This window comes from Drosophila yakuba, chromosome 2R (genome assembly GCF_016746365.2).
Source record: "Drosophila yakuba strain Tai18E2 chromosome 2R, Prin_Dyak_Tai18E2_2.1, whole genome shotgun sequence".
NCBI lineage: Eukaryota > Metazoa > Arthropoda > Insecta > Diptera > Drosophilidae > Drosophila > Drosophila yakuba.
This window is the reverse complement of record NC_052528.2, coordinates 22,082,474-22,094,656: the sequence shown is the minus strand read 5'-3', so window position 1 is coordinate 22,094,656 and position 12,183 is coordinate 22,082,474. Positions and strand designations below refer to the sequence as shown.

The following is a 12,183-nucleotide window of genomic DNA, read 5'->3' as shown; positions in this document are numbered from 1 at the left end:
AAAACAGCTGATCTGATGGTGAATCGCGGCGAAGTACAGTGGGCGCCCGCTTAGACGTAAGTTGCACAAAGAAAACCCATGGAAACACTTTTTGGCATAACTTCTATGATTATTAATTAATTTTATTTGTTGATTAGGTATTTATTTATTTTTTTGATTATTATTTTATTTGGTTTTAATAAATATGCTTAGGGCGGATTATGTACTAAATATTCGCCGTTTTATGCGTTCATTTACCCTATTTCTTATAATATAAAATATTTTATCAACTTTTATAACTCCCATAAAAAATTAAAAAAATACTCCCTAAGACATTTATCTTAAAAATGGGCAAAAAAGGTAGTTGAAAATAGCAGAGCTTCTTAATTATCTGAGTAAGATTCTTGTTCAAGGCTGATTTCTTCCTGGCTGCCTTCCCGATCTTCCTCAGGCTCCTCCCTTTTGGGGCTTTGCTCCATCAGTCTCTGAAGCTCCTCCCTCTTGGCGCGCTTAAAGAATCGGAGCTGGGGATTGTAAAGCCACATATATAACAGCATTAGGGGACACACTATACAATATACAGTAAACCCACCTTGTAGAGAACATAGGTCAGCGCAGCGAGCAGCAGAAGTCCAGCGATCAGGGCCAGAATGATGTACCAGATGGGCAGTGGTGTCTCTGAATACTTGAGAATCACGTTTGGCTTGATATTCCGCTTGATCCCGATCGAGCTCGATGTGGGATCGCGCTTCGTGAACATCTTCAGGTCGGTGAAGATGACAAAGTACTTGAAGAGATCCACGACATTACTCAGGTCCACATTGAAGCTTATATTCAGGTTGATGGGCTGGTCGGGCTTCAATTGCAGCTGCATTTCCGCGCGGACGCAGATCGTCAAGTTGCTGCTCTGGCAGCTGAGCACAAGAGTGCGATTCACGGAAAGATCCTCTTGGGTCAGGAGGTCCTTACTCTCCACATCCGGTGTGATGGCATACTGATCCTGCTTGAGTTCCCTGCGCTGTCGATTCTCAGAAGATACGATCTCTTCACTGTGACTAGCGTCCTCCAAGGGGTACTCCATAGCCAGGGTATTATCCTGGTCGTACAGCTTGATGGGCAGCAGATGGGCACCATGGCTGGCCTGCATCTGTAGACTGCTCAAATTAAAGATGGGCTTGATCACTGCAGATTCGGCCGTTCTATAAGCTATGGGTATGGAGACGAACAGGGAGAGCTCATCTAAGATGCTGGGCCCATGACTTTTGATCTCGTAGCTGTTGCTAACTTCTGCGGAGTAAGGATATTCCCTGAGGACTAGTAGGCCATCTGCGGGTCCACTGAAATGGCGAAAGGATTTAGTCGTATTTGTGCAATATTTAAAGGTTTGCCATTCGATCCTACCTACTAGCGTCGATCTCGGCGTATTCCTTTAGGCTGATCAAAGTGCTCAACCTGTTATCCTTCGGGTTCTGGTCGATTCCCGCAGAGGATACTGCTGCCTCGATAGTAAGAGAGTGTCCACGGAGCTGGGTGACGTCGAAAGTGATGGTTAGGGAGTCGATGTCGCCTTTGGTCATCGCTTGTTTGCCGTTCAGGTCGCACATCATGACCTCTTCCCGTACCCTGCAGTTCCCAGGAACCTTGGAGAAGGGCAGCCGGGCGGAGCTGGTCACGTTTAATTGGGCCACGTAGGCGGGCTCTCCACTGTTGGTGATCTCGTACGTCAGACTGAGGGATTCATTGGTGCCCAAGGTGAAACTAGAACTGGGAAGCATGTCTGATAAGATGGAGTACAGTACTAAAGATCGAGAGATAAGCTTACTTCACATCCTTAGTGCTCAGATGCAAATCAGATACACACACATTGCGGGCACATCCCGTGATGAAGTGGATCTTCTTCGTGGTATACGTGGGATCCATGGGATCGACAACGGCGCAGGTTTCGCAGAACTCTTGTTGCGAAACAGGGATCTTCTTCGCCAGTTTGTAGTGCATCTGGAGATCGATCGGCGTGAGTATGGCACCGGTGTAGCGCACCTGAACTTGAAATTCCTGGCACCTCTCGTTTAATTCTGCCTCCGCCTGGAAGGTCACCTCACTGTTGTTCATGGGGGCGAATTTCACCCGCTTTAGGACCTCATCTATGACAATCCGGATAGTTAGCTGCTGATGCTGCACCTGCATTGACTGGGAAGTGGTGTTCAGCCAGTAGCAGGCGGTGACCGTAACCATGTCCCGCTCCGGCTTGATCTCTCGCGTTTGCGACTTCAGAGTGGCATGAATTTTGGCGACCGGATACGTGCGGTATAGATACACTGCCTCGGCACCGGGGGCTCCAATCGCCAGGTCATTGAATCCGTTGCCATCTATGTCCGATCCGCGGGAGAGTCCGTGTCCGAACATGTGGGCTCCGTATGGGCCAGGCTCCCTCAAGGGAGCATCCAGTCGCTGACTCGGCTGGTCCGGCAATCCGTGCTTGCTGCCCAGGAAAATGAACACCGCTCCGTTTCCCTCAAAGGGCGCTGCCACGGCCAAGTCTATGGAGCGCGTATTTGAAATCTTTAGTTTGAATTCAAAAGCTGGTTCCCTACGATTTTCTGTTCACGATTTCTTATCCCCTGCATACTTGGGGGATTACTCACCATTGTATCCGTCGTGGTTAATATCGCCCAGCCTTGAAAGGGAAGTTCCGAAGCGGGCATTATTGCCCAATGGCAGGCGAATAATCTTTTTCTTAAAGAAAAACTGAAGTGAAGATTAGAAACAGTTGTTGTCTGAATCATGCCAACTATGAAGCCATCGGATTACTTACCAATCCCTCGTTGATGAACACGTATATGGCGCCCACGTCATGGTAATCCTCGAGAGCGTTAAGGGGCGCCGAAACGACCAGATCCGTTAGCCCATCCCCATTGAAATCATCGGCCACCATGGAGTATCCAAAGTACTCGCCCAACTGCTCTCCTTGGAACACATGATCCTTAAGGATAGCTTTTCCCTGCATGGTGAGAATATATGCCTGGCCGAAATCCACATTGGAATGTGGCGCGGTGGCCACGTAAAAAAGTTTATTCCGGTTGTATATGCTAAAGTATCCGGAGCTCACGGAGTAGCCAAAGTACTTCATCTTTTTCAAATGTTTCAGTTTTAACGTTTTTGATTCATTGTTCTGTGGGATGACATCTCCTTTTTGGGGTATTCTAGTCGATGGCTCTTTCCGCTGGTGCAATACCAACGTTCCTTTCGAATAGATAACGCCTACGGCCCCGGTCAGCATCTCAGAGTTATCGTCTGTCACGTGGGCACTGAGCCCCAGTTCTGCCATTGTAGCATTGGACACGCCTTGCCAATGAAGTGAACTGATGGAATTAACCTTGCTCAGAGGAGGAGTTTCTGCCACCGTATCCTGAACCCAGTAGCAAACTCCGAGCATTTCGCCTTTGCACTCATTCTGATAGACGAAAAACCGGGGTGCACATACGAGTAATTTATCCGTATCCTTGGTGCCTCCATCCATTGAACCGCCCAACCACTGGAAGTCCTTGCCGTGCAGGAAGGTAGCGGCATGAGAGGGTCTACCATTTCCCGTGTTATCCAGGACGTACGGCCGACAGGATCCATTTGCCAGGGAGCATCTGAATACAGCTCCAGTTTCATTGACGGTGCTTTGCGAATCCAAGGTGGACTGTGCCCGAGGTGCTCCCACGAAGATGCTAAATGGACAACGAAGTTTTGTTAGGATGAACATTTGCCACATTGGAAACTTCATGGAATTCCAATCGCCAGTTTCACTAAGACTACATCTCACCTCGTTGGCCGGATGACAAGCGAATATCCAAAATAGGAGCTCCTCGTTTGACTCAATCGGGTTTTCAGATGCTTTGGTGCATTTATCACTCGATTCGGAAATGGCGAAAAGTTGAATGCTTCGCTCTGGAATTCCAGAGCCAGAAAAATGAGGATCAGGAGCCGATACATTTTATCCTTAAAATGTCCACTCTAATTTATATTATATATAAATCTATATATAACTATCAGCTTGGAATGAGCCTTCAAGTTCAGCACAACTGAACAACACGAGAAGTCAAATTCAAATGAAGCTTAGGACGCAGTTCAGATAGTGAGCACCCAAAAAAACAATAACTTATCTTTAAAAAATTGTGAGTAATTTCTAAAATTTGAAATTATTTATTCATCCATTTAGTGTAGAGCTTATCATATTGCAGATCCAAAGAGGTCATGTGCCTATAAAGGCAACATAGTAAAAATAAATGTTAATAAATAAATTAAATTAATAAATTATTAAACTAAAATTAAAACTAAAAAACTAAAATAAGAGGCCGTTTTATAAAGTTTTATGATATAAAATGGCCTATTATTACCAAGCGCACCCAATTATTTTTAAGTTTTTCACTTGGCCTTTATATTTTACAAGTTAAAATATACGTTATTTTTTCTGGATATCTTCGTAATAAGTACTTTGGAATTTCAATAAAATTGTTTTTCAAATTCCAATTCGCCGCAACCGATAGACACCGTATTTGCGGCGAAGAACTTGAACCGGCTCCGAATTCGGAATCAGAACCGGTTCCGCGAGGCGCGTGTTTCGCCAGCTGTTGCTCTTTTTGCCTCGCTCAAAATTAAGTTTTTGTTTACCTCGCTTTGACCAAACTGAGATGTCCACCAACGCGGCGATAGAACTGGCCCTGGACCGCGTGGACTGGCGCGACCTGGCCGCGCAGACGGACCACCAGCCGAGAGTGTATACACCCGGGGAGGTCCTGATGCCGGAGGCGGGATTCATGCGTGGCCACGGCACCTTCGTGGAGGACGAGAATATTAAGGCCTCGGTGGCCGGGGTGATCCAGAAGGTCAACAAGCTGATCTCGGTACGTCCGTTGAAGAGTCGCTATGTAGGCGAGATCGGGGACGTGGTGGTGGCCCGCGTCAGCGAGGTGCAGCAGAAGCGCTGGCGAGTGGACACCAATTCGCGGCTGGACTCCATCCTCTTGCTCTCTTCGGTGAATCTCCCGGGCGGAGAACTCAGGCGGAGATCCGCGGAGGACGAGCAGATGATGCGGCGATACTTGGACGAGGGAGATCTCATCTCTGCCGAGGTCCAGGTGGGTACTTCCTATCTGGCTGGTACTGGATTATTCATACAAACCTTTTGTTTCCCAGAACATTTTCGAAGAGGGCACCCTATCCCTGTACACGCGCAGCTTAAAGTATGGAAAGCTGTCGCAGGGCATCCTGGTCAAGGTTTTCCCTGCTCTCGTCAAGCGGCGCAAGATGCACTTCCACAACCTGCCCTGCGGCGCCTCCGTGATCCTGGGCAACAATGGCTACATCTGGATATCGCCGACCAAGGGCCAGGAGCAGGAGGGCGGCGAGGGAGGATTCGCCCAGAACTTGAACGAGCATGTGCCGCGCGCGGACCGGGAAGTGATCGCCCGGCTAAGGAACTCCATCCTGGCGCTGGCCAAGTGCAAGCTGATGATCTACGACACCAGCATCCAGTACGCCTACGAGGAGTCCTTGAGGTACGAGGCCCACGAGCTGCTCCAACAGAATGCCATCTACGACATCGGGCAACAGACGCAGGCTCGACTGAGGGACGCCGACGAGTAGTTTGGGAACTATATTTTATATTCAAGTAGCTTAAATAGAGGTTAATGTTTTTTCTACTGCGGAAATGTTCGTTATTTAGTGGGTTCGAAAACGACGGATTTTAAAACTGCATTCGTGGGCAAAAAGTTTAAATACACTGAACACCCATTAATACTATCGCAAATGTTCTTCCTTTTAAACTTTAAATGAAGTTATAAATAGGAGAATTTATTTTGAAAATATTTCAGGGCATTCATTTAAAATTTGGTGATTTTGGATTATGGAAGCTGGTTTGCCACTAAAAAGTAAGGTTTTTCAAAGCCCACGAACTCTATAAAAATCATTTGCTGCATATAAATGAAGTACTATTTGCAATAAGCGAACTTGAATAGAAAAATATATATTTTTTAGTTAAAAGTTTAAAGTTGAAAACACTTTTAGTTTAGAAGCAGTTAAGTTATTGATATTTTATCAGGACACGCACCGAGTGGCAGCGCAAAATGGAGATCCGGCAACGCCTTGGCGGTTCGTGCACAAGAAAAGTGATTTAGCCTTGATGCTGATTTCATTTACGTGCAAACTGGGCATTGCTGTTGATTTTTTGTCATCTCATATTAGTTAGAAACTTTATTTGGGACAAATAATCGACTGTTTAAAATAAAAAAAAGCACAAAGATTACCAAATATAGGCAAAGAAAATTCACGACTTGAATATTTTTGCGCAGAAACATCGATATATCGATATTTTTTTGGTGCACATCCCTAGGAGACGCCAAGCGATTGTTTTCCTCGCTTTTCCAATCTGTGCGCACTTTGCAAGTGAATTTCCGCGTTAATACCGCCGCCCGGATCGAGTTACTCCAATTGTCACCATGGCCGAAAAACTAGTGGCGCGCGAGGCGCTGCTGACCGAGAAGAGGGTCTGCCGCTTCTGCCTAACAGAGCAGAAGCTGGCTTCGATTTTCGAGGAAAATCCCCGGGTGAAAACAACCGCCAATCTGCCGCTGCAGATCATGGCTATTACGGCGATCGAGGTAAGCGGCTTAATCCAATGCGCCCAGCTGGGTTCTGGCTTGCACTAACAACCGACGCGCATAACTTTGCTAAGAAACCGAATCGCGGGTTTCCGCATCGACTGCGAGGCGTCTTGGCTAAGTTTCCCTGCCCTCTCCACTGCCCCGTCTTCCGTTTTCCCAGCCGAACGTCCTTGAAAAGTGGGACCAGCACATAGCCCAATTGGTTGGCTAATCATTGGGGTTTCCAAGTTTTGGTTGGGCCAAGAAAAATGGAAATTCCCTTGAATTGGGGCAACTGTACTGCGCCGCACGCACACTTCTGCGGCAACAGCTGATCGCCCTGACAGCTGTCAGTTGTCATTGGCGCCAAATTTGAATCGAATTTCCACAGTGATAGTCTCAAAATATAATAGATTCAAAATTTAGTTTTGAACAGTTTAGTTTGGCTGAACAAAACTGTTTCCTTTATTTAGTTAAAATGACTAAGCGTTTTTCTGCTCAATTAAATTGGCATCTAAACAAAGAAGTCGAACACTTAAATATGGTCTTCATTAAGCAGTGTTAACTTCATTAAGCAGTGTTAACTTCATTAAGCAGTCTTCAATCGAATTGCACTTAAGGTTTATACAATTTCACTGATTCATTCATTATTAACTTCTATTCCTCATATCAACATACGCAATCAATCGTAAACGCAATCTCATATCGTCAAACGAAGTTTTTGTACATGTTTCTTTTTTTTAATTCAGTTTTATTCGTACGCATATCAAATATAAATGTTTGCGTGTACATATAAGTATGTATAAATCTTCATTGTGTAATCTTATCTCAAATTTGTGGGTTTGCTATTGGCAAGTGTAGCTTATGCTTAGGGAAGTCATCTACTTAAGTGGGTAACGAATTTCGTCAATGATAAGGCCTGAATTGGGCTTGGGAAAGGGGAATGGATGAAAGGTTGTCGGCTGCTTTATATCCTTCGGGATAATCGCACGCGTCAGCTAAAACTAGACTTGAAGTGAATTGGAATCCAACGTGAATAATTGCGGGAGATGGTTGTACAACCTGTGTTAAAACTTCGAAAGGAGATCGCTTTTTAGCCAGCCTTATTGCCGTTCGGTTTCTCGCCGAAGCGCAGTATGCGCGTCAGCATGGAGGTGAGGCACGGTATCTGCTTCTGGCGATCCATCATCGGAGTGGCGGGCACGTTCGACTCAAAGTCTAGGGCTACGCGCTGGTTTACGAATGTGAGCAGGGTGAGCATGTCGTACTTCTTGCCATTGGCATTTAGCTCGCGGATCAGTGACTGCATGTACCAGGAGCCGTTGTTGATGTTGCGCCAGGAGAAGTAGCCTAACAGTGCAGAGCGAGATGTGAAGTGATGTTTACGGAAATATTTTTATAAGCGCATAGTACTTACCCGGGATGGTTGAGTAGGAGAATAGGAAGTCAGCGTGTATGGGTATCTTGTAGCTCGTCGAGGACTCCCCATCCGTCTCGGTAACGCCCTTCTCCAGGGTAATCCCTCCGTCCAAACGATCGCCCTGGCAGGCTTGGATGAAGAACAGCTTCGGCTTGCCCGCCAACGAGGGGCAGAAGGTGGCAGTGAAGTAGTGCCAGATGTTGTCCAGCTTGTACTGTGTATCCTTGGCGTAGAGGTAGCCGTGCTCCCCGTGCGAGAGGATGGCCACCGCAAGGCAGTCGTTGTCCGTGTGATCCTGCTCGGCGGCCTTCTCCACGTGCTTCAGGATGTCCCTCAACTTGCAGTCCTTGTGCACGGTCACCGCAAATCCCAGGTTTTCAAAGGCCTTCTTCAATTCCTGGGCATCTACATTCGTTCCGGTGCGACTCTTCAGCGAGGGTATGTCGAAGTATTCGTGGTTGAAGATTAGTGCCAGTCCGCGATGCTTGTGATTCATGTTGTATTCGCTGGCATACCGATCTACGGGCATTCGGGCCACAAACTTGTTGGCCGGCAGAGGGGAGGCGCTGCTAGGAAGTGCATCAAAATATTAATAGCCATTTGATTTGCCGGCCGAAAGCCACGTGATAAGATAAGATAAGGTATAGATCGCAATAAGCCATGTTTAGGAGTGCAAATACGAACAAATATATTTAGTTGTAGAAAAACTGATGTGTATGATTTCCTCACTAAATAAATACAACAATTGATTTCTAATCACAAGAAAATACTTTCACACATCAAACTTTGGGCAAGCTCTTCAATTCGATTAGATAAAGCATTTGTCCAATATTTGTCATAGTCAATTGTATTTCAATAGTCGATAGGATTTTGCAAATTGCTGATAAAAAGGGGAAACTGATGATTATATGGATATAGCTTGATTACGCATTTGGTTTACATAGGTTTATAACTATTCACTTGGAATATTTTTACTTCACATTATGAAGATTTGTTCAAGGCCCTAAGATGATAAAATATATCATAATTTAAACAAGAGCAAGGCTGATTTTGGAAACTAGGATATTACAGTTCTTCCAGCACTTTGAGAACAAAACAAACAAACAAACGCATAAAGAGTGCAAAGAAGAGAGAGGAGAGAGAGAGAGAGAGAGCGGCACATGGACTTACCTCGCTGCAGTTGCACCACCAACAACAACCGCCTCCGGCGTACAGCCCTTGGCATCGGTATTATCAGCCATTATAATGCTGCCCCGATTTGCTGCTCCGTTCGAGCTGAGAATTCCAACTCCGTAGTTTCTGGTTACGCACTCGTCGGTCATTTTCTGTCCCCTCTTCTTGTTTTGATTGTTTGCGTTTCTCCTTGTGTTTCCTCTTGCCTTTTGTTCGCTCCCTCCTGCTTATCCCTCGCCTTCACTCCCGCTGCGCTTGTCTTCCTCTTTCTCTGCTCAAGTTGTTGCGCCCTTTTTGGGCTGATTCTTGTTTTATTCCGGCGCTGCTTCTGCCGAACTTCTATTTCTATCGCTCTGAGTTGGCCAAACTTTCCGCAGCACAGCTGTTTTCTGCTTCTGTGCCAGCTTTTTTGTCGGCGTACAATCGACCGAATGTCCTTTTATGGCTCAGAATCGGACGTGTTTAATCAATCAATTAACGGAGGTTAAGCGTGCTCGCAGCCGCGAAAACAAACTGCGAATGCATGTAGTGGTGTGTATGCACTTGCCGCCAAGCGACGATGGCCGGCCGTCGATAGCACAGCCGACTAAACATCGATTGGGTGAAATCGATTAATTTAATAAAGGTGTTCTTGTCCCTGGCGCCCCTGCATAAATTTAAACTTTTACATAATGTACATTTTATGGCAACGAAAAATCCCATTGATTTTCAACTAAATTAAGAATTGGGTGTATCATGTACCAAAGATAACATGGACTTGAACATGTCCCCGAATAGTAAATTACTGTTGGCAATTTGGCTTAAACAGGGAAATCCCCAAATAATTATATTAAATATAGCTTCCTAGTTAAAAGTTACCCACACGTTTACCCTATCTATACTAAAACAGGTCTACGCCGGCGACGGAATGCCAGAGCACATCTGTCTGGAGTGCCGCCTTCTCTTCGAGCACTGCTACCGCTTCAAGCAGATGTGCAAGCGGGCGGAGACCCTCCTGCGGCAATATCCCCTCACCGGTAACTGGCCCTCGCCGCTGGAGAAGCCCCGTGCGCCCATGACGACGGTGGTGGCCAAGAAGTTGCCGATCTTGCCAACAATGGCAGACTCAAACGAAACGCCCAAAAAGCTGCTAAACACAATGGCCAAGTCCAATCAGTTGCTCGTCGAGAACGTCCAGGTGTTGGAGACCACATTGATACCCCACAAGTTGGCATCGGGTTCCTCTCCAGTACCACGTCGTTCCCATGCTTATGAGCTGAAGGTGGAGAACAACCAGGAGCTCTCCATGGACGATGTGCAGAGCATGCTGGAGGACATGGCCAGTGAACTAGAGAAGGAGTTTACCGAAGTCCCTCCGAAGGCGTCACCTGCCAAGCCAAAGGTGCTGAACAAGTCTTCGATTAGGATCTTGAACAAGGGACCCGCTGCTCCGGTGGAACCGCGCTTGGCCACTCCCAAAGTCAAGCGAGATGACAGTGGTAATGTGGCCATTGTGACCGAAGTTCTTGACTCGGAACTCCCATTGGATGATCAGGACGATCCGACAAAGAACGCCGAGAAGGTGGCCACCGACGTGTTCCCGTGTCCCGATTGCGAACGCTCCTTTCCGCTGCAGCAGCTGCTCGAGATCCATCGGCTCAATCACACTCGCTCGCGCAGCTTCCAGTGCCCTCAGTGCGAGAAGAGCTTCTTTTCCAAGTACGACCTGGCCAAGCACAATTTCGTGCACACCGGCGAGCGGCCTTTCAAGTGCGCCATCTGCTCGAAAGCCTTTACCCGGAAGGCATTGCTGCACCGCCATGAGCGTACCCACACGGACGTGCCCAAGTTCATCTGCGTGTACTGCGAGAAGCCCTTCCTTTCGCGCCAGGAGATGGAGAAGCACGCCGAGCGGCATCAGAAGAAGCGTCCATTCCAATGCGGCGTCTGTACCAAGTCATTTGCCTTCAAGCAGGGATTGGAGCGTCATGAGGTAGGTTGATAAGCATATTTGGAAAGGCCCTAGCTAATGATCATGCTCACTTGTAGGTTGTCCACTCCACCAATCTTCCCTTCCCCTGTCAGCACTGCGAGCGAAGCTTTTCCACCGCCTCCAAGCTGGCACGCCACCTGGTTGCCCACGCCGGAAAGAGAGCGTACCCCTGCAAGTACTGCCACAAGTCCTACATGCTGTCCCACCATCTCTCACGTCACCTGCGCATGCATACGCAGACATCCGACGCCTCGTTCGTGTGCAGCGAGTGCAAGGTCTCGTACAGCAATTACAACGACCTTCTGGAGCACTCGCTTATCCATGCCACCGCCAGTCTGAAATGTCCCATGTGTCGAAAGCAGATCGAGGATGTCGATAGTGTCGAAGGCCACATGGAGCAGCATAAGCAAAGCGAGCGACATGCCTGCGAGTTCTGCGACCACATCTTCTTGACACAGAAATGCCTGCAGCGGCACATCGAGGACGATCATGTGGTGGACATGGAGCCATATCAGAACGAGTTCGAAGACGACGGCGAAGGCGATGGAAAGGAGGAACATCTCGACGAGTTTGAAGATGTGGACAGTGTGAAGCAGGAGGAATTCGTGACGGAATACCTAGAAGACGATACTCTCGATGATGATCACCTGGACGATAGCGACGACTCCTTCACGCCGCCGCCTCCGAAGCAGCGTAAAACCAATCCTCCCAAGGGCGGATTGGCGCAGCAATCATTGCGGCAAACTCGTAGCCGGGATGTTCAAAAAATCTCTTCGAAGTCTGCGAAGAAGGAGGACAAGTCTCCTCCTAAACTTGAACGCTCCCTTAAGAATCGCCGATCCGCGAAATAATAATAGTGTACGGAAAGTCTACCCGTGCTTTATGCCTTTACATTAGAGTTTATGTATTCTATTTTATTGGTATTTATAATTATTCAATCTGACTTATTTCTCCTTTAACCAAAGGCCTTTTAAATAAACTCCTCACCAAAATTCCGCTATCATTCATTGAAA

At 47.1% G+C, this 12,183-nt stretch overlaps 4 protein-coding genes across 6 annotated transcripts; 2 read left to right on the top strand and 2 right to left on the bottom strand.

Moving 5' to 3' along the window:
* Positions 1 to 198: 198 nt before the first annotated feature.
* Positions 199 to 3,977, bottom strand: LOC6531853 (integrin alpha-PS5-like). Its single transcript, XM_039372064.2, has 7 exons — positions 3,788 to 3,977; positions 2,792 to 3,692; positions 2,622 to 2,724; positions 1,802 to 2,516; positions 1,381 to 1,743; positions 572 to 1,316; positions 199 to 503 (listed from the first exon to the last, which is right to left on the bottom strand). Exons 1-7 carry the CDS (start codon positions 3,955 to 3,957, stop codon positions 363 to 365), a joined length of 3,138 nt encoding a protein of 1,045 aa, XP_039227998.1. The 5' UTR covers positions 3,958 to 3,977; the 3' UTR covers positions 199 to 362.
* A 593-nt stretch (positions 3,978 to 4,570) lies between these two features.
* LOC6531852 (exosome complex component RRP4) lies at positions 4,571 to 5,675 on the top strand. Its single transcript, XM_002092603.4, has 2 exons — positions 4,571 to 5,102; positions 5,161 to 5,675. Exons 1-2 carry the CDS (start codon positions 4,656 to 4,658, stop codon positions 5,608 to 5,610), a joined length of 897 nt encoding a protein of 298 aa, XP_002092639.1. The 5' UTR covers positions 4,571 to 4,655; the 3' UTR covers positions 5,611 to 5,675.
* A 672-nt stretch (positions 5,676 to 6,347) lies between these two features.
* Positions 6,348 to 12,162, top strand: LOC6531850 (oocyte zinc finger protein XlCOF28). Its single transcript, XM_002092601.4, has 3 exons — positions 6,348 to 6,623; positions 10,088 to 11,170; positions 11,227 to 12,162. Exons 1-3 carry the CDS (start codon positions 6,462 to 6,464, stop codon positions 12,019 to 12,021), a joined length of 2,040 nt encoding a protein of 679 aa, XP_002092637.1. The 5' UTR covers positions 6,348 to 6,461; the 3' UTR covers positions 12,022 to 12,162.
* LOC6531851 (caspase-1) lies at positions 7,443 to 9,703 on the bottom strand. Of its 3 annotated transcripts, XM_039372071.2 has the most exons (4): positions 9,196 to 9,703; positions 8,023 to 8,594; positions 7,668 to 7,955; positions 7,443 to 7,609 (listed from the first exon to the last, which is right to left on the bottom strand). In XM_039372071.2, exons 1-3 carry the CDS (start codon positions 9,345 to 9,347, stop codon positions 7,699 to 7,701), a joined length of 981 nt encoding a protein of 326 aa, XP_039228005.1. In that variant the 5' UTR covers positions 9,348 to 9,703; the 3' UTR covers positions 7,443 to 7,609; positions 7,668 to 7,698. The 3 variants fall into 3 exon arrangements, with proteins under 3 accessions (XP_039228005.1, XP_015051573.1, XP_002092638.1); XM_015196087.3 differs by having other exon boundaries at positions 7,443 to 7,955; positions 9,196 to 9,702; XM_002092602.4 differs by having other exon boundaries at positions 7,443 to 7,955; positions 8,023 to 8,591; positions 9,196 to 9,702.
* Positions 12,163 to 12,183: the final 21 nt, after the last annotated feature.

Bases quoted from the DNA above. Each gene is read 5' to 3' on its own strand.
- LOC6531853 (XM_039372064.2), bottom strand. From the start codon at position 3,957: ATGTATCGGCTCCTGATCCTCATTTTTCTGGCTCTGGAATTCCAGAGC. The intron at 2,517-2,621 runs GTGAGTAATCCC...CGCGCTCCATAG, and splicing joins TAACCACGACGGATACAATG to ACTTGGCCGTGGCAGCGCCC. The intron at 1,744-1,801 runs GTAAGCTTATCT...CATGCTTCCCAG, and splicing joins CTGAGCACTAAGGATGTGAA to TTCTAGTTTCACCTTGGGCA.
- LOC6531852 (XM_002092603.4), top strand. From the start codon at position 4,656: ATGTCCACCAACGCGGCGATAGAACTGGCCCTGGACCGCGTGGACTGG. The intron at 5,103-5,160 runs GTGGGTACTTCC...TTTGTTTCCCAG, and splicing joins TCATCTCTGCCGAGGTCCAG to AACATTTTCGAAGAGGGCAC.
- LOC6531850 (XM_002092601.4), top strand. From the start codon at position 6,462: ATGGCCGAAAAACTAGTGGCGCGCGAGGCGCTGCTGACCGAGAAGAGG. The intron at 6,624-10,087 runs GTAAGCGGCTTA...ATACTAAAACAG, and splicing joins TGGCTATTACGGCGATCGAG to GTCTACGCCGGCGACGGAAT. The intron at 11,171-11,226 runs GTAGGTTGATAA...GCTCACTTGTAG, and splicing joins AGGGATTGGAGCGTCATGAG to GTTGTCCACTCCACCAATCT.
- LOC6531851 (XM_039372071.2), bottom strand. From the start codon at position 9,347: ATGACCGACGAGTGCGTAACCAGAAACTACGGAGTTGGAATTCTCAGC. The intron at 8,595-9,195 runs GTAAGTCCATGT...TGCACTTCCTAG, and splicing joins GGTGGTGCAACTGCAGCGAG to CAGCGCCTCCCCTCTGCCGG. The intron at 7,956-8,022 runs GTAAGTACTATG...CTGCACTGTTAG, and splicing joins CTCCTACTCAACCATCCCGG to GCTACTTCTCCTGGCGCAAC.